We start from the raw sequence: 19,278 nt of genomic DNA, 5'->3' as shown, positions 1-19,278 counted from the left end.
AGAGGGTGAAGTGTCAGTATTGCGTGCCTTGTCAACATTTTGCATTCCTTTCCTCTGTGCTAATCAATCTCGTTAATGTGTGTCAGTGTTGATGCTAAGGAAAAGTTGCGAGCGGCAGGATTGAAGCTGTTTTTACTACCTTTCCGAGATGTGGTTGAAAGAAAAAAGGATGATCATACTGAAAGTGCTGGAAAACGGTGGCGATTACTTAACGTTTGCTAGTTTGTCTAATAAAAGTCATTGGGAATTCTTCCGTGCTCCGTAGTAGTATTCCGTTGGTAGAGTTCGAGGCATTAAATGAAGGAACAAGAAGCGTAGAGAACCCTTGCTAGTGGAGGTTATATATATCCTCTTCGTGTTGTTGTTACGCCGGTCACGAAATAAATACTCTCACAGCCTTAGCCTTTCGTATGTAATGATATTGCCGTGAACGGAGAATGGAAGTGGGAAGCTTATCTAGTTTCATGGGACTGGAGTACTCGTTTGTTTCACAGTTCTACCTTCCCATGGAAACAAATTGAAGAGCCAAGTCCTATGAGTCACGAAAGAGCAAGTTAGTCGGCTCTGATAGAACTAACGTTGTGGAGGTGTTTTGTTTGCTGATTTTATATATTTATTTACTTCCAAAAGTATAAAAGTAAGTGTTCTACAATTGTTGCATTATAATTTGGCTTTTGGTAAGTTTGAATGCTAAAGACTGAATCAACAGGCTTGTTCCAGTCCGTAACTTGTTTCTGCTATATTAATATAAAGTGAATGAATTCGGTGTACATTCATTCTGAAAGAAATTTTCTATAATTTTAACTGAAATAATTAATTATAAATTTTCAAAAAATCTCCGTTCTTCAGTAAAATATTGTATGAATGTTCTGTGGAAGGACATTGATGGGGTTGAAAAAAAAAGCGATCGAATTTTCAAACGATTTGAATTATTCCGTCCAGCAAATGCTTATATGTACCGTACCCTCTTTGGAAAATCTACCGTTATTCCCCAAAGAGAAAGTGACTAGCAGCGAATGCGAAGCGTCGGGCAAAGAACCGAATAAATACGCGGAGCAGACCCGAAAATATATCACCAAAAACTACTTAAACTTTACTATTATGTTAATTAATGGATATGTGGTTATTTTTGGATAACTACATGTGTTTATAAAATCAACTGATTTGGGCGTTACTTGGTGGAACGATGAAATGTTCATGGTGAAACAAAACTCAGTGCTATTCCACTAACTTTTATTTTAACAGTCTACTAGTTTCGACGTTTATACCGTCATTATCAAGACTAACCAAAATTTCGTTGTTAGTTAGTCTTGATGTTATGTCCAAATGTTAGTCTTGCTAATGACGGAATAAACGTCGAAACTAGTAGACTGTTAAAAAAACGTTTGTGGAATAGTACTGAGTTTTGTTTCACCATGAACTGCTTGTGTTGTTTATGCTTTCTTGGCATCTTGTTAGTATTTTTTTGGCGGTTGGGGATGGGAGGGGGAAGTGGGGTCGCTGCTATGTGTGCTTGGGGGGTGGGCAGGTAGGTCTACCGATGTGTTGCAATCTCTCGGGTTCAAGTGGTGGTTGGAGAGGCGGGTTAACCTTTCTCATCTACCTTCTCTCCATCTTGCGACGGCAAACACGATCCGCTATCTCTTTACGTGCCTTTTTATTGACTAGGGAGGGGTGCGTTTGTGGGCTCTTTCCTGCTGGGTACATGCGGTGCCGAGAATGACTTTGAAATGGGTTTGTGTTTGTTAAGTTGGATGAAGTTTACGGAGGGAGCACGAGCTGGGGTATGTTTTTGTGCATTCTTTAGTGTACGGTAAATGTGTAGTACGAGTTCTATACACAATACTATCTTTGTCATGTTTTATGAATATTATTTTACCAGTTTGATAAATATTTTTATGAGTAGAATATTTAGAGTGAAAAATTAATTACGTATAGAGAATGAGTTTTAATGCAATCAATTATTTACCTTTTGACTACTTAATTTGGAAAAAATAATAATTATTATTCATCCTCTTCGTGATCTTCATGGTATTTTGATTCTCACATGCAATAAACTTGATTGATATACTAAGTCAATAAACCTTTACCTTATTTTTGATGCTCTGAATATTGATAGTGTAGAATACAATTTTCTCATTTCATCAAAACCCTTTCCTAAAAAATTCAAGGTGGTAGATATTAGTAGACACCAAACAGATTATTTTTCTCTAATAATCTAGAAAATAAGATTTAGATTATTCCGGGAATTTTTTGTGATTATTAGCTATCTGATAATTTTTTTACATGCCTCAATGTCAAGAATATCACCGTCGATCGTAATTTCTAGTTATGATTTGCACAGAGCATTTCTCGAAGAACCAATTAATTTAATATGTTCCATACTAAGAGAATCACTCACGCATGGAAGTTCAGCTTTAAAGGAAAAAGTTGCTTTTTTTGGTAATAAACTATGAAATTATTGGATTGGAGTTATGTTGATGAATTGAATTTTGTAAGAAATTCCATCGTGTGCATCAAAATATCTGGAGTGTGGATGTAGATTACAACAGCTTAGTAAATTTTTATTTGACGAGACTGGTGTGTCAAAAATGTCGAATGCAGTCCTTATGATTAATTATGCCACTCAGTATATATATTCACTCTTGATTGATGTATCTACGTGGCTGCTTTTCCTTACATTACTCCAGTGTTTTGAGCAAGTTGTTTCTTTCGTTTTATTATGTTTTAAGTTTGAAAATAAAATCTTTACCCTCCTAATTCTATCAGAGCATTCGTGTGAGCGAGTTGAGAGCAATTGATGAGTCTGCGTATTGACTTTGGTATAGGTGGATGAATTTGTTGTAAATGATATTGGACGTAAATGATAAGACTGACTTCGTTTCCGCACACAACTACTCTGTAAAACATAGGTACCTGAAGATGAAGTCTTACTTCGAAACCGGGTGTCGTTTCAATAAAGTTTTTTTTTTATAATATCGGAGTCTGTTAGACCATTCACACGATGAATCGGTTCTATGAGGTCACGTCGGGGACGTCTGTTGAATCTGTGGTATCCAGGAAATGGATACTTTTAGCTGTTAGAAAAGGTAAGTAGCATCCTCTGTAGGCGAACACGCACAGAATAATGCCGGCCACCCGTGCGCGTATGAAATCTTGACTTAGTTTGTGTGCGCCGCGTGGGTTGGCTGTCGCAGGAATTCTCCGAGGAGAGGGTGAAGTTTTCGTTTCGGCGGGAGGAGGGTGGAGGAGGAAGAGATAGTTTGATGGGATAGGCGGAGCGAGCGTATACATGTATCCAGCCAGCCTCCGTCCCTGTTGATTTCTCAGGTACATGGAAATGGAATTTGCTTAATTTCCATCAAACGGCATAGGCGCAGTGGAGGAGGGGTGCGCTGGGTCGTTGGGGGTTTCGTAAGCGCCCGGCTCTTCCAACTCTCCCCTCCTCCTATCTTCCACGGCACCTACCCCCCTTCCACGAGCCCTTTAAACAGGATTCCTCCGAACCCTTGCTGCCAGGACCATCCCGGGGAGACCCTTAGAGGTTTCGGAAGTTGGGCTTGCGTGGATATGTGGCGTAAGAGCTGAGCGGAGATGGTGCATATTCCTCTCCCTGCTCCCTGCCTCGGCGCAAGACTTTCGCGGGCGAATGCTATGAGGACGGGCGCACCGTATGCAATTATTATCTAGTTAACTGTTATCGTAGCCTGCCACTTGTACCATTAGACATTCCGACTATTTGATCTTTGGATTTTACTTATAGTAAAATCTTCCAAAATCGATGTCGCAATAAAGTATGGTTTCGCTAGTTGTGGGCCCTGGTCGCTTTCATGGCGGCGAGGGTATACCCTATCCCGCCCTTCCATTCCTATCCTTACCCTGGAGGTGTCGTTGGGCTTCTATTACGGCGGCGCCTCCATCCTTTTTCCTTCCCACTGCACTCCCCTCCCTGGGTGCGCGGGCGTATCAGTTGAATTTCTGGGTCCCGGCCCGGTGTGTTGTAACCCTCAGAGGACCCCCCTTGGGTCCTGATTCTCTTGTACCTCTAGACAGATAAGGAACGTTCACTACTCTTATAGCATTAACTCGGCTGCTAGATAAAGTTTCTCGGCTGACTTATCTGGTCAGATTCTCCATCCTATATCATATGTGGCTCTACATCTTTCTGTCATATTTTCCATTAAAATTTCGACATACAAACTCGGTTTACGTCCTCAGGAATCACTCATTTGCCGGCCTCGGTGGCGGTGGGGTATAGTACTCGCCTACCAAACCATAGGTCGTGGGTTCGAATCCCGTCTGGGTAGGTGGTCCCTATTCAGGGCTTGGATGCTTGTGTTGTATAATGTTTACCCTCCGTTGTAAAGGCCTTAAAGTGCTGTTAACGGGGAAGATGGAAATAAATAAATGAAATAAATATCCCGAAGGATCGCTGAGGACGGCTGCAATGCTTTGGCTGTGTAAACGTTAGAAGAAGATAGTCCTCCTTGATTGATTAGATAATTAGTATATTACTACTTTTCCTCTTCTATTCTTGACCTTGTTCAATTAACTTTAATGATGTTTCATGGAGTTTAGGTCAAATTGAAACCATGTTATAGCCAACGTTTCGATTTATGTAAAATCATCCTGAGGGCTGTTTTCACTTTCATAGCCCTGAGGATGATTTTACATAAATCGAAACGTTGGCTATAACTTGGTTTCAATTTGACCTAAACTCCATGAAACATCATAAGAAGAAGATAGTACAACTGACCAAGGAGGTTAACCAAGAAACCAATATCTACGTCATCCTCCGCAAAACCGTGAAAATATTCAGCTACGCTATTGATTTGGCGACAAGATATGGGAGAATTTTTCCATCGAATCAGAATAAATTGAGGAAATGAGCTGTCTACGCAGAATCATGAAATCTTTGAGAGAATTTGACCGAGTGAAGCGTATTAGGAGCGAAAACTGTCTATAGCTGACTAAATGCGAATTGTAAGTAGGAGTTGGCGTTGTTGGTAGGGCGCTTGGCTGCTGATCCATTACTTAACGACTCTTCACTCGTCAGTATAATCATCACTATCGAAATGAGATAAAACCTATAGAGAGAAAAAAAAGCTACTTAGTCCCCATTTCAAAACCCGGGTGAAAATTTCTGGCACCCCTTTTAAGTAATCCTCAAAGTGAGCGGTGGCCCAGGGAAAGGAACTTCCCAAGTGTCACTTCCAGATCTCGTTCAAATTATGCTAGGTGATGGGAAATAGGTACCCATGATGTGTAGTTTCGGTTTCAGCCGCCAACGCTCTATACTTTTCGAGATATTAGCCACGGAAAGTACAGGGAAAACACCTAAATTTGTGCATCCTGCAGCACAACAACAGGCCCATATATACCGTTGCTAGGGTGAAGAGCACTGACGGTAAATTTTTGTGATGTGGGTTGCATACATTTAGGCGTTTTATTTATCCTTTCTGTCGCTAATATCTCCAAAGGTATTGAGTGTTGGCGGATGAAACAAAAATTACATCTTATGGGCACCCATTTTGTATCACCTAGTGTAGTTTTTGTAGTTACGATGCGATCAGGTTGGCAACTGTCGGAACTACACTCACGCCATGAAAGGTAACCACTTTGAAATCATTGCTAATATGTACGTTTTCCAAAAATTTTCATTTCACTAATAATGAATGGCTGGCAACCCTTTGAAATTACACCCCATTATCTTCAAGCAAGCACTAAGTCCCCAAACCGTCCTTAAAACTACCCAAATCCCCACTCCCACTTAATTGAATCCATGCCATGACTTTACCTCTAGTTTTACTAGCCAGTAAATAATTAAATTTGATACTCTCAATAGACAGCCAAATCGGCTGGGAAATTGTATTTTTAAACACAATACGTGGTATTTCAGCGTAGCGTAGCCATGAAAGATTCATCATCATCCCTGTTCAGCAATCGTAAGATTGGTTTGACGCAGCTCTCCACTCAATTCTCCTTTCAGCTAATCTTTTCGCATAGCTACGTATTTCTTATCTTGCACATCCTTCTTTACCTGTTCCACACATTTCATTCTGTCTTCATTTTCCGTTCTTGCAATGTACTTATCCCTCGACGATAATCTTAATCAGGCCATCATTTCTCAAAGTATTAAAGGTTAGCGGAAAAATATAGCAACCTTAAAAACTGATGTACACGGATTGCTCTGAAAATTCGTACCGTTCCTCATGGCTCGTGTGTGGGTATTTTAGAATTTCAGGACACGTGGCGTGGATAGTTCTCGATCTTACGTTAGCGTCGCGTTTAACGTGTTGGCGGCCTATGGGATAAGAGTGGCGAAGATGTAACTTGGTAGGAGTTTCCGTTGTGGACAGAGTGCTTGGCTGCTAATCGAATAGTATCCATTTCAAAACCCGGTTGAAACTTTCTGACACCCTTTGAAAATATCATCGGACTGACCCAAGGAAAGGAACTAGCTAAAGGAACGCACTAGATATGTGGAATTCACAAGCCTGTGACTTAGTCCGGGGAAACTCTACCCGCAGCTACCAAACCAACATTCTGGTTGGGTAACTGAGTGGGTGCAGTGAAACGTGAGCTTTTTATGGATGATATCAAGTTGTTTACTATTTGAACTACTCTCAAGCCATGAAAGGTTAGCCAAACAAAAGCCTACCTTAAAATTGAAAGCCACAAATTCCCTGTTGAAAATATCCTCGGAGTGAGGGGTGGCCCAAGGTAAGAAACTAGCTAAAGTTACACACTGAATATTTCATTGACTCTGATTTCAATATTTCACTATCACCCTGAATTCACACGACTGTAACTTAGTCTAGGGAAGCTTTACCCTCAGTTACCCTTACCAACATGCTGGTTGGATTTTTAGATGCAATCTATTTGGTTATTGTTGGAACTTCTCTTACACAATGAAAGATCTGCGGAAAAATTAGCAACCTTAAAACTGATCGCCAAACATTGCTGTGGAAGTTAGTATTGTGCCTAACGACTCGTGTTTGGGGTTTTTAGAATTATAGCAACCATAAAACTCGTACCCTCACATTGCTTTGGAAGTTAGTATCGTGCCTTACGGCTCGTGTTTGGGGTTTTTAGAATTTCAGGACACGTGGCGTGGATAGTTCTCGATCTTAGCTTCGCGTTCAACGTGTTGGCGGACTGTGGGATGGGAGAGAGATGGGATGCATGTCGGATGGGAGTGTGGGTGGGGGGAATTGGTTCCCGGGTCAGTTTGGACGGGGGCAGAGAGCTGAGGATTGGGATTGTTTGCACAGTGGGGAAGGGAGGTTTATGCGTCCCGGCCCGAGTTTCCCCGGTGTCGGTCGTGGGAGGAGGTTTTATCGCGTGGGAGGGTGGGTGTGGGGAAGAGCAGAGTTTCGTTGCTGGTCAAATTGAATTGTTCGGAGGCGGAGTTTGGTTGGCCGCCGTCCCTCCAGCTCCGGGGTCGTAAGGTGCGTATAAGGGATGGGAAACTGAGAGGGAATTGTGTCTGTATATGTGTGTGTGTGGTATACCTCTGCAACTGGAGTTGTGCTTTCCCTGGGATATATTGGGCCTCTGTGTTGAATGACGAATGGCTTGGCGGGGAGAGATGTCGGGCGAAGGGTTGGTTGTTTGTTGGCGGGGCGGGTGGAGTGGCCACGGTTCCCTGGTAACAGACTCAATGTAATTTCCTCTCTCTATCTCCTTGCTTTACCTCGCCCCCTTCCTCCTGCTTCACCTCTACCCGTTCGCGCTCCGGCGTGTGTGTTTATGAGCCTCGTCTCTTTTCTCTTTTCCTTCGCCTTTCCCGATTCAATCTCTTCCCTTCCCTCTTGTATATTTCATTCTCTCTTTCCCTCAATGCCATTAAACGGAGACGAGCACGGGATGCAGACCGTGAATTGAAAAATAAAAATCACCCATCTCTCCCGGAGGAGGAAGGCACGCTTTCCTCCCTTCCTAGTGGTCGTGTTTGGATTTTTGAAGCTGCTCCGGCGTTTGAAGCCATTTGGCACTGCTACTAACAATCAACTTAAGTGCTCCAAACGCGGCGTGTGTGCACCGGAGATAGATAGGGGCTCCCAAGTTGGGCTAGCCTCTTGAAAAGCTCCTGATGTACCTGGGTGCTTTGGTTGTTTATTAAAGGACGATATTGTGCTTCCTTATGAAGCCGTTTTACTTTGTCGCTGGTGTAAAATTATCTCTATGATAATGGAGTGTTCTTACTAATCCCATGATAGAACGCCATTAAATTCCTTAATCCATAAATACTTAGTAGCGGAATCATATTTTAATTATGCTCGCTTTCATGAAACGCTATCCATATTCATTTCTTTATTCTCTGGCAATGGTTCTCTCTGACTCCAATAATCACAGATTTAACTGTTCTGACTAATTGATTGCTGAATTTCCATTCAGATGACCTATATTTTTATCCTGTCCGCACTTCAGGTTTTTTAGGAGAACATCGACCGAGATTTTTGGGTTATGAGTTGAGGATACTTCAAGTATAAAGGTCGTAAAAAATATTCTGTCAATAAGCTTGCTATACGAAGATATTTTTTGTCATAACTTCCCTTTAAATGTATTAAGTTTTTTTTCAATAACCATCTATTATATATTTGATTCGTTTTTTCTGTAAGGCAAACTTAGCCAGAAAACTACCTGACAGGGTCTGTGAAGTATATTTTGTTTATTGTCTGTATTTTAGTGGCGAAGGGATGTTTTAAAAAGATTTCCGATGATCTTATATTTAAGATACCTTTGCCTGACTAATCGCGTTTTCTAAAGGTTATTTTTGTATCATTCCATGTAATTTTTTTCCTTCCAGCTGAATAAAGAAGTTTTTACTTGTACAGTTGATTAAACGCATTATGTGGACTCTTATTTTCCAATATTATGATTGGTTTTGGTGCTAATTCTACGTATAGAAATATCCGTAAACAAATAATTAGATTTAACATTTTGGTACTGGCATTTTAGTTTTATGAACGGAAAATCCTCTGCGAATTCCACTGGAAACGCGTCATATGTTTAATGAAGTTTCTAAGTAGAATCAGCAAAGACTCGTTCATTCATGATAGGATGGATCCACCTTGTATCTCCTGAAACATGAAGTGTTATTTAAATCACACTTTGGGTCGCTATATCAATGCAGTGGATTAATGACTTAATGAGATTTTGTTCGGTTTGGAGATCAAACTTGCTGCTGTACGGAGTACTTGCTCTTCCATTCTGCTAGCTAGTGTGACATTTCCTCGGGAACATGAGGGAATAGATCTCCCAGATATAAGGGTGTATTAATCGTGTTCTTTCAGGTGCTTGTCGGATGCAAACTGCTAATAATTTTTTTCCCCTTTTGCCCCTCAACCTACCTATCTCCAACCTCCTTCCCTCCTGCAACTAACCCTATATCCACTCCCTCACCCCCACCTTCTTTTGCTTGTTTCGTTCGCAGAGGTCATAGGAGTGATCGCGACCGCGGATACCAGAGTTCATACTCCCCCCGATCACAGGTGAGTTTTGTCCCTTCATCTAATGTCACCTTCCCCGATGATGAGCACTATTCTTTCTGTATTCCTCTTGGTTTTTTATTTTCTCTCCTTATGATATGCATGCGCTCTTTACCCTTCTATTAACTCCTCTCTATAGTTTGACTATCCATTTTTGGTGGTCTAAATTTCACTGCAAAATCGTATGGAATTAATATTGACTCTTGTTGGTGTGGTTAGTTGCATGGCTAATTAACGGTTGGCATCGTTAGTTGCTTGATGAAAAGACTGTAACTATCCTATTTCATCTTTGTTCTGGTTTTTCGTGATAATTGGTTACAACTCGCTGTTAAATGCTTGCAACTTATTCATATTTTAAAAAGTTATTATGAAAAAATGTTTTCAATAATGTTTTTTAAATTTCCTAATCAATCCAAAAAAGAATTCCGGGAAAAAATTCACAGAGGTTTTACGTAAAAATGTAGTTAAGCACTGCGTATCGTATTTGCAAGATAGCTAAAATGATAATGCATCAGGTTGACCTGTTTAGTAGTGCGACGTTGAATAGGTGTTTCATTTTTTTTACTTTTGTGTGTTGTGTTTGGGGAAGAGGAGAGTTTGTTCGAAAATATGTATAGATCTTTAAGAAATTTTTCGGAAACTATTATCTGTACTTACTTTGTGATGACATATTATTTATCATTCCTATGAAATAGAAGTAAAAATCGAAAGAGTTTGATTCCATGCATTCGGCTGTTAACGTAATGAAATCAGTTGGATCCTGTGACAAATGTATTCGTAACATTTAATGCTTTTGGGATACCTCTAAACATTTTTGGAATCTAATTGTATTTGGCTAAATTTGAACATAGTGGGTGAGGAAAGGCAGCAAATAGGAGAAATGAAGAGGATGTGCACAGTGGCGCAGCGAGGGGGGGTTTTGAGGGATAAACCCCACCCCCTGACTTCAGAGAAATTTTTAAGTTTAATCCATTTTACTTAATTGGATTAATATTACTTAAAGAATAATGTTAGGATTGACCAAACATAAGCCGTAAAACTCGCCATTTTTCACTATCAATCTTAAATTATTTCCTGGGAGAGGGTCATCGCACCTCCCGCTTATTCTGGTGGGTATTTCATGCCCCCATTACCCCTCATACGAGTTGCGTCTAAAACTCCCCTTAGTCTTAATTCTTAGCTGCGCCCCTGTGTGTAGATATTGTAGATTTATGTATACTTAAGGAGAAGGAATGCTAAAAGCCTACATAGATGGAAGGGTGTTGGGGAAGTTTTGGAGGAAGAGTAAAGATACAGGGTTCATGGATGGAATGAAGAATCGTTTTTTCCCGAAATGATGATGGATATTTCCTGATATAAATAGGGATTTTTATAGCCGGTTGTATCTGCTGTTAGTATCTTAGATTTAATTTTTAAATTGTATTTATTGCACCATCATGCTGTTTAATAAGGGGTAAATCAATTTTCTGCGGCTACTATTATGTCCCTGTAAAAATTTATCTTCTTGCGGGTTTTGTGGTAGTTCTGTCTGTCCCATTTTTCCACTTCGTTTTTTTAGTCAAATGCACACAACTACAGTGAGAAACCTATCCCAATATTCATGTTAAATAATTAGCAGAAACCTTTAACTTTTATAATCTCTTTTGTAATCTCTTTTTCTCGTTGTTGTCATAACATTGCATGCAACTGTCAAACTAAACATTTTCTCATCACTATGCTTTCGTTTGATTCCTAAGCCATATTTCGATGGGGAACGCAAAATTTGTTAATGTGTATTCCCGCGCGTAGAATCATTCCCTAGTCTTTTTTCTGCGTAGACTTGCTCTATCCTAACATTCATGATAATCACCGTTCGCTCGCTCCTTATTATTTTTTTCCTTTCGTCCGTTCTGCCTCATAACTTTCAAGTGCATTTGATGTTGGAAAGTTCGGTGGTGTGGCCTTTGCTGAACTTTCCGAACCGACTTCCTCGTTGAAGTTCGTAAGTTTCAGAAGCTATTGGTTCTCTCGTGTCCCCTTATTTCATCTCTCCCATATTTCCTACAGCCACCATCCTTTCCGAACCCTTCTTCCTTTAGTCCCCATTATCTTTTCGTCTCACTATCATTTTATGCTTCTACCCCTTTATACAAGGGTCTTATCGCCTCCGATTCATTTCTTGAGTTCTTGTATATTTCAGAACATGCTGCGAAGATATGTAAGGCTGGTGTGTGCGCATAAAACCAGATCAGAAAAAAATTATTTTAGGGAATAGATTTTGTTACTTTTTTGGAAATCTTTGTGGAAATAGTAGGTACCGACATATCAATACTCCTTATGAAAATTTATGTCCGTATGTGTTTTATAACTATAGCGAAGCCTGTACAAGTGCTAAGGTAGCCAAGAGTGAAGAAAGATGGATGCAATTTTTGTGGCGAAGTTCTTGCCTAATTCTATCGATGAGTCGGGGTGTTCAATATGGTTATTAGAAGTTATATCTATTGCTTTCATTCTCAATTGCCTGTTCTTAAATTCTCTCACGGATCGGTACTTGCAACCGTGATTTTTAATTCTAGTGGTCGAAAGATGTTTCTTTTAATTTTTAATGCGTTTATCATTATAATGTGCATGCCTTAGCTCCTTTTTCTGAATTTGTTGTAGTTTTATCATTCGACTACCTACCAAGTATTTTTCTTTTGGTTTTATGGTTGTATTATAGTTATAGTCCGGTTATTTATTTATTTTTCATTCTTATCGAGCATGGTCTTCTTGTTGTATCTTTACTAGCTTCAATAGCATTGACTGTTAAACTTCGAATAACTTTTACTGCCTCAAATCTTGGCTTTTGTGACAAGTGTTCGGTCCTTTGCTGTACATTGCTATGTTCTATAGTTAGTTTTTTTTATTTATCTTTTCACCTTCATTCAGCATGCCTTATCGTTTTGCATTATTTTGAATTTTATATATTGTCTTGACTTTCTGCTTGGATATGTCTTAAATATTGGTGTGTAGCTTTAGTTTCGGTTCTTAACATTTTCCTCCAACTTCGATCAGCTTGACTTTCTATTCCTTGTGTATTTATCTCGGTTCGAAAGTGTCAACTAAGGATTCGGGTTGGTGTGGTGCTTGATGTAGTGGTTGGCTTCCCAACTCGTGGGCCCGGGTTTAAAACCCGGCGGTGGCCGAGATTTTTCAGAGACTGCCTAAACCGTTTCTTTTGCATTGGTGTCTGTTGGGGGGGAAATTCAAGTACAGCACACCGTCCGTCGGATGGATCGTTAAGCCGTGGTCCTCTTGGCGCTTTTCGCTAAGAGCAGGCTAATGCCGACGCTGGGTTTCTTTCCACCCTTCCCTTCTTACCCTCTCTTATGGCGCAAATGACCTTAGCTCTTGGTCGCCTCCTCCAAGTATAAAGTCAACTTTTTCCGGAGAGATATCGTGGAACAACATATCGGATGATTAACAAAGATACGTGTTGCTATCGCCTTACAATCATCATCAAATACTGAAAGGCAATCGGAACACTTGTTGTGAACTTTTAAATAAAATTGGTTCGCAACTTTCAGGGAATTTTTTTCTAGAACTGGGTATTTTTTTGGATTAGCCGTACTGTGGCTAGATCCGCTCGCTAATTTCATTTAGCAGCTCATAAAACGTGTTTCGATCGCCTTACAATCATCATCTGGTTCGTAGGGCTCCCACTTAACCGTGAATAAGCCGTGAATTATGTCATAAAACCTTAAAAGTCCCCCAAACTTGATTGTAGAACTACGATTAAGAGATAAAAAAATCGATGTCGATTATATTTCAAGGTCAGTCACGCGCCGATGCTGTCCACGCATTTATCAACACACGAATATATGTTCTAAGCGCAATTATTGGTCCGTGTGCCATGATGACACATTGACCTTAAGGCTGTCCCAAAGCCGGGAGATCGGAACCAAAGTGTTCATAACCCTGGCAAAAATCAGGCAATTCTTCACTTCCCTGCCACCCTGCTCCCTCCATTTTCCCACTCTAACCCTTTAGGTGACGTCGGTGGGTGACGTGAAACAATAGGTGACGTCATAAGATATATTTATGACGTCATATTATATACTTTCATTGCTGCGTTTGCATTCACGGCGGCTGTCGCGTTTATTAAATTTGTAGTTAACGTGCGGCCGGTGATTGTTACGTGAACAATATTTATATCATAAATGGCTCCTCAACAAACCGTGAATTTGACGGCAACTAAACCGTGAAAACCTGAAAAAACCCGTGAATTTTATGAGTTAGTTTAAGTGGGAACTCTGGTACTGCAAGGCAATTGATAAACGTGTTGTGAGCTGTTGAATATATTTAGTGGGCGGAACCATGTTGTCTTCATCTTATCTTTGTTTATCATTGGATATGTTGTTCCACGATATATCTCCGGAAAAAGTTGACTGACAGTACATTATGATGATTGTAAAGAAATCAAAACACGTTTTATGAGCTGCTAAATAAAGTTAATGGGTGGTACGATATTTTTGTTTATCATCCTCCAAATTCCATCATCGTCAGTGTTAAATGTTTGTCCCAGCTCCCGAATTGATCGGAGGATTTTTTATTTATTTGCAGCAATCCAGCGGCTATGACAGGCACTCCAACAGGGGTGGTGGTTATGGGGAGAGGAGCTCTCCATACGGGAGTGGTGGCGGATACAGCCAGCGCGGGGGGCGGGAAGGGGGCAGAGGCGGTGGTTACGGAGGAGGTGGTAACAGCCAGAACGGGGGCCGCGGGGGATACGACAACCGCCGTCGCTACTAAGGGGGGACGTCTTTCGTCTTCCCTACAGGACCGGGTTCATCCCGTGCCGAGTGCTGGCGGGAGATATGGTGTAGTCCTGTCGTCTTAGTGCAAACATCCCGTCTGGATTTACCGGTGAATGTCTTGGCGAATTCACGGAAATATGCGGACGGTCCCAAGTGTGGAGGACTTGCATCATTTGCATCCGATTGGACCGAGGGTGAAGCAGTACCTAGTTCTCCTTTCCGAAGGGACCAGAAATAAAAGTAATTCTCTTCGTGACGACGCATTTTTTTATTGTGGTGAATTTGTATCTCATTTTTTTTCGGAATTCTCATCGAAGACCGTTCTACTGGTTGTGTTCTTCGTGTTGTTATTCTAATGTGTTTCTTGGACTTGATGTTTTTTTTCTGGGTTAGCAGTACTGTGGCTGAACCTCTAGAAAAAACTCTACCGTAATTGGCATGCGGATGTGATCGAACTGTGTTGTTGTCTTTGTGTCTCAGATTGTTTATTTTTAAATAGTCGAAAAATTCATCTTTAACTCGACTAGTCGTTCGGAATACAAGCAAGTGCCATCACATTATTTCTTGTTCACGGTAAGCTATGCGGATGCTGTTAAACCACCGATGACGGAGAGCATCGCATGCCTGCATACCTTTCTGATCTGTTCGTAAGCGTACAAATGTTTTTATTGGAACTCACGGCCTGCAATCAGGTCTTATATTTTATTCTTGATGCCATTTAACAGCATCTGAAGAAATGAGATATTTTTGCTGAAAATAAATGGCTCATACCAATCGTAGTAATTCCTGTACGAAACCCTTAATTAATAGCATTCAGGGCATAAAATAAATGTTATAGAATAAATTTCATCGTTGTATTCCATATTCTGTTTGTTAATTTTATTTTGCATTTTATAAATAGAGTTAGTTATCAAATACTGCTGCATCCACGAAATATCACTTGAGAAATATCCATTTCGTTTCGGTATGACTGTGTGGCTGAATTTGTAATAATTAAAGTAATTTGCTCTGTATCATGACATTATGTTAATTTTATTAATTTCCAATTCAGATTTTCCTCAAAAATTTTGCACTATCTCTACTACAATTTGATTACGGTCGCTATCTTTTTTAGAATTGGATGCAGGGATAATTTTTGTATTTTTAGGTCTTATTTAAAAAATAAAAATCAGTTCACTGTCAACGTCGCCAGTCGAAAGTTTTTGTTTCTCGAAACCTTGCGAGTAATTTTGTGACGAAGTTTTCCGTTGCTCGGTGAGATAGCAATATGAAATATTGTCAAATGGTGGCTACTAAACTTGAGCAGGGTAGCGATCAGTATAAGCGACTGAAAATGTCACCGACGCAACTAGGTGGCCATGGATATCGTCCACTAAAACCGTTGTACCTGCATACATATCTCATGTTTTTGGGCGACACACTCATCTCACCTGGTCACCACCTTGAAAACGGTCAATTTGTGACCGTAGGACTACTATCTATCTACCATCATCCTTGCTTTCCACAAGAACTTTTTGGGAGTATTAATTCTTCTCAAGACTGGAGTGAACTCTGTGAAACCACCACAGGGTTGCTATTTGTCGTGTTTTTTCCCATCTTGATTCCGTGCCGTGCATGACTCGTTTGCACAGCGGATAACCGTTACGTCAGTATTCTCTCTTAATATTTTCTCTCCATTCTCTTGCAACATTCTCATCCCTCCTGGTCGCCACCACCTTGAAAACAGTGCATTAGTGGCCACAGGACTACCGTGAGCCTCACTATATATCAGCCTTTCCGTTAGAAAGGGAGGTATTAATACTTTTTCTACGCAAGACTCGGTTGAACCCAAGGGAAACCACTGCGGAAATGCTATTTGTCGTGAGTTTTTCCTTTTTTCCCCTTTCGACTCCGTGCTATGCATGACTCGTGTGCACAGCGGGTAACCGTCACGTCAGCTTGCTCTTAATTTTTTCTCTCCATCGGTTTTATCTCGTTTCGATAATGATGATGATGACGATTGCAGTGTCGTTAAGTAATGGAAGGGGGGAGGGGTTGGAGGGAAGTGGAGTGGGGGAGGATCCATCGCGTCATAGTCATTTAGCCGAGCGAGAGCATCTTTATCCTCGGAAGCGAGCGGGGTTGATCCTCGCTTTAAGCTTGTGTGTGCGTGTGTTTGTGTAGCCAAATGGCTCACGGACTCGTTTGTCCGGATTTTTTTTCATCCTCCCCATTTGCCACTTTGGGGAAAAAATGGGGTGCCCGGTATGAAAAAAAAACTTGAAGAAAATATATATGAGAGTGCAATTTCGGAAGAGGGGGTCGTAAGCTGTGGAAGCATTATAGAAGGATAAAAATAACAAGGAGAGGAAATCGTAAGGGGATGGGGATTGTACTGAGTTGGATGGGTGGTTAAAAAAGAGAGGATGAAAAAACGCCCGCGTGTGTGTTTTTTTTTCTTGTCTTGGTTTCTGTTTCTCCAAACTACATGGCTCGTCATTATCATTATTTTTTCCCTTTTAACATTTCCAATGTCGTTTTTATCCCTCCGCGAGGGAGAACTGTCAAGTGCGTGTACCTTTCCATACTTGCTTGCACTTGATGCGAGGAGCGCCATTCAAAAACGCTATTTCTCCTGCACCATTTAACCCGACCACGTGTCCTCCCCAATTCAGACTGATGATTTTTCTTTCATTCCCTCCAGCCCGTACCGTTAGCTTTCACGTCGCGCGTCCTCCTTACGTTGTCGCTTTTTTGTCGCTCCATCTCAACTGTTTTGGTTTTATTCTGTTGCCCTCGTCTTGTGTCGATACGTTCCTCTCTCGCATCAGAAAAGGAAAAAAGTTGTCAAATGTGGCTCTGAAAAATACACACGTATAGGATATGTTGCCGACAGTGCACACCACTGAAGCCAGGGTCTTCCCGAAAGAGAAAGAAAAAAGGTATCACTGAGAGCGAAGGAAATAATGTAATTTTTCCTCCGTTTCTAGATAGGAATTTTGGTTGAAAACTAGTTTTTACTGGAAAGCACGGAAGAGCCGTGAGTGCTTACGGCTTTTCAGTTCTTGGCGCGCAGTCCAAATTAAGCTTTCAACTTGGAATTATGGACTTCTGTATCTCTTTTTATCATCCCCTCCGATGCAAAATGGCAGAATCCTTAACGAGTGATCTTGAAGCTGTCATTTTCTTATTGTGAGTCCTGCACTACATCGTTTTTTCTGATAAAAAGTTTTTTTTATGCTAAACGAATGTATTGAACTTCGACTAATCCATGGAGTACAGTTTTATTGGACGGAACTGTCTATATTGTGTGACGGGATTCCCGATGTCCTTGCACGTTCGTCATTTGACGATTAAAATGATGTTACGGTTATTTCATATTGAATTTGGTTGTACAAGTTAGACGTAAATGAGAAGAGTTTTTTATGTTTTATATGTGACTATTATATATTTTTATTCGATTTAATCTGCCATGGAATAAATCTATGGCTTCACGTGTGATGTCATTGACGGTGGACTCTTTAAGTCCGATTAATTCTCTTGTGTATGGTAAATGGTTAAGCGGCGAAAAATTCCCGCTGCATAAAAGAAAATGAAATCAGATGGTTTTTAAACGTTGGACCTCTATTGGAGGAAGGATTTTCAAAAAGGTAGTGATAACTACTGGGACATATTTATATCTAAGCGTGTGTGTGTGAGGTTGGTGAAAGCGAATTCCACTCCTCTCGGAGTGGGAATGTCAGGTAAAGGCTTAGCAGCGATATTCGCTAACAATCTATATGAATATGACAAATTGTGTTGGTTTCATCTCAAAGACTTGTATTGAAAATTTCTGAAATTAAAAATGATTGGATTTCTCCTTGTGGTTTATTTTTTCTGGTATGATCCGTGTTCCCTTTACCGCCTTTCGCGCAAAAAAGGATGAGTTTATTTAAATGATGTTAAATTGCATCCTATCGTTGGAGGTGAATACTATTTATCATACTTACTTTTCATTATTTTCATTTCAGTTTGAGGGTTGAATATTTTACTCTCGCACCAACACCAGTCCCCATATATTAACGACGAGTTTCTCAAAAATATTTTCATAAAAAATAAAATATAACTACGTGCACTTGCAAACCACAGACAAGACAATAGCCAGACTTCGAAAGTACCGAAATGTTTGATACTGAAAATAATTATATTTAAAAGGTAATTCTCGTAATTTTAAGAAATGGCATATATTTCCAAAAACAAAAATGGTTGTAATAAAAGATCAGACATCGAAAATTGAAGCAAAATACATTATTATTTAATTAATCAAAATTGATATGTAACTCTGAAATGAATAGCTTGATTACATTCGATAAACATTGTTAAACCGTAAGTCAAAATGGGGAACATGCACAATTTTTTATAACCAGATGAATCGGAAGACAACTATCTAAAATGGATTTGGTAAAAATTTCACAGGTGATCGGCGGTTTTTTACTGAGATATCACTCTTTAAAAATAATTCTTTCTCGGCAGCCTGAAAACACTGCGTCATGGGGCAATGGACGCGTGACGTCACAGAACGATATCGCTAGAGACCATTGTTTATATTTTGACAAGAAAGTAAGTGGATGAATAATGGAACGGCATTTAGAGTAAATTATTGCTTTTGCTTCTTAATTAGTGATTTTCACTAATCTTAATTGATTATTTCATGCAAGCATAACAAGCATAATGGATGTAAACGAGAAAAAAGAGAGAAAGTTTTAAAAATCTTGTGTCGTGCCTTGTTGCTCAAATTCCTCAAATTCCACGCCGAAGAAGGTTTTCATTTATGTCCCGAAAGATTCGAAGAAGAGATTAAAATGGTTGAGAGCCTGCAGAAGAGACGTAAATTCTATCTCGAAATTGTCAACAGCTTTCTGTTGTGAGGATCATTTCAACGTACGTGCCAGTAAGGTTGCAAATCTTATTTTTGTGAGTTAAAAAGATTGAATTGAGCCAAAGGATGTTATTACCACGTAATATAAATTGAAAAATTACAAACAATCACA

The 19,278-nt window shown here is 40.1% G+C and overlaps 1 protein-coding gene across 1 annotated transcript in view; it reads left to right on the top strand.

Annotated features, from left to right (window-relative positions):
- LOC124167521 (5'-3' exoribonuclease 2 homolog) overlaps positions 1–18,107 on the top strand; it is a 320,190-nt gene extending 302,083 nt beyond the window's left edge. The window contains exons 20-21 of the mRNA XM_046545458.1: positions 9,440–9,497; positions 14,076–18,107. Coding sequence (XP_046401414.1) covers positions 9,440–9,497; positions 14,076–14,264 — 247 coding nt within the window. The 3' untranslated portion in view covers positions 14,265–18,107. The remainder of the gene's footprint in view (positions 1–9,439; positions 9,498–14,075) is intronic.
- Positions 18,108–19,278: the final 1,171 nt, after the last annotated feature.

Source organism: Ischnura elegans, chromosome 11 (assembly GCF_921293095.1).
Source record: "Ischnura elegans chromosome 11, ioIscEleg1.1, whole genome shotgun sequence".
In the NCBI taxonomy this organism is placed as follows: Eukaryota; Metazoa; Arthropoda; class Insecta; order Odonata; family Coenagrionidae; genus Ischnura; species Ischnura elegans.
This window is presented reverse-complemented; position numbering and strand designations above follow the sequence as displayed.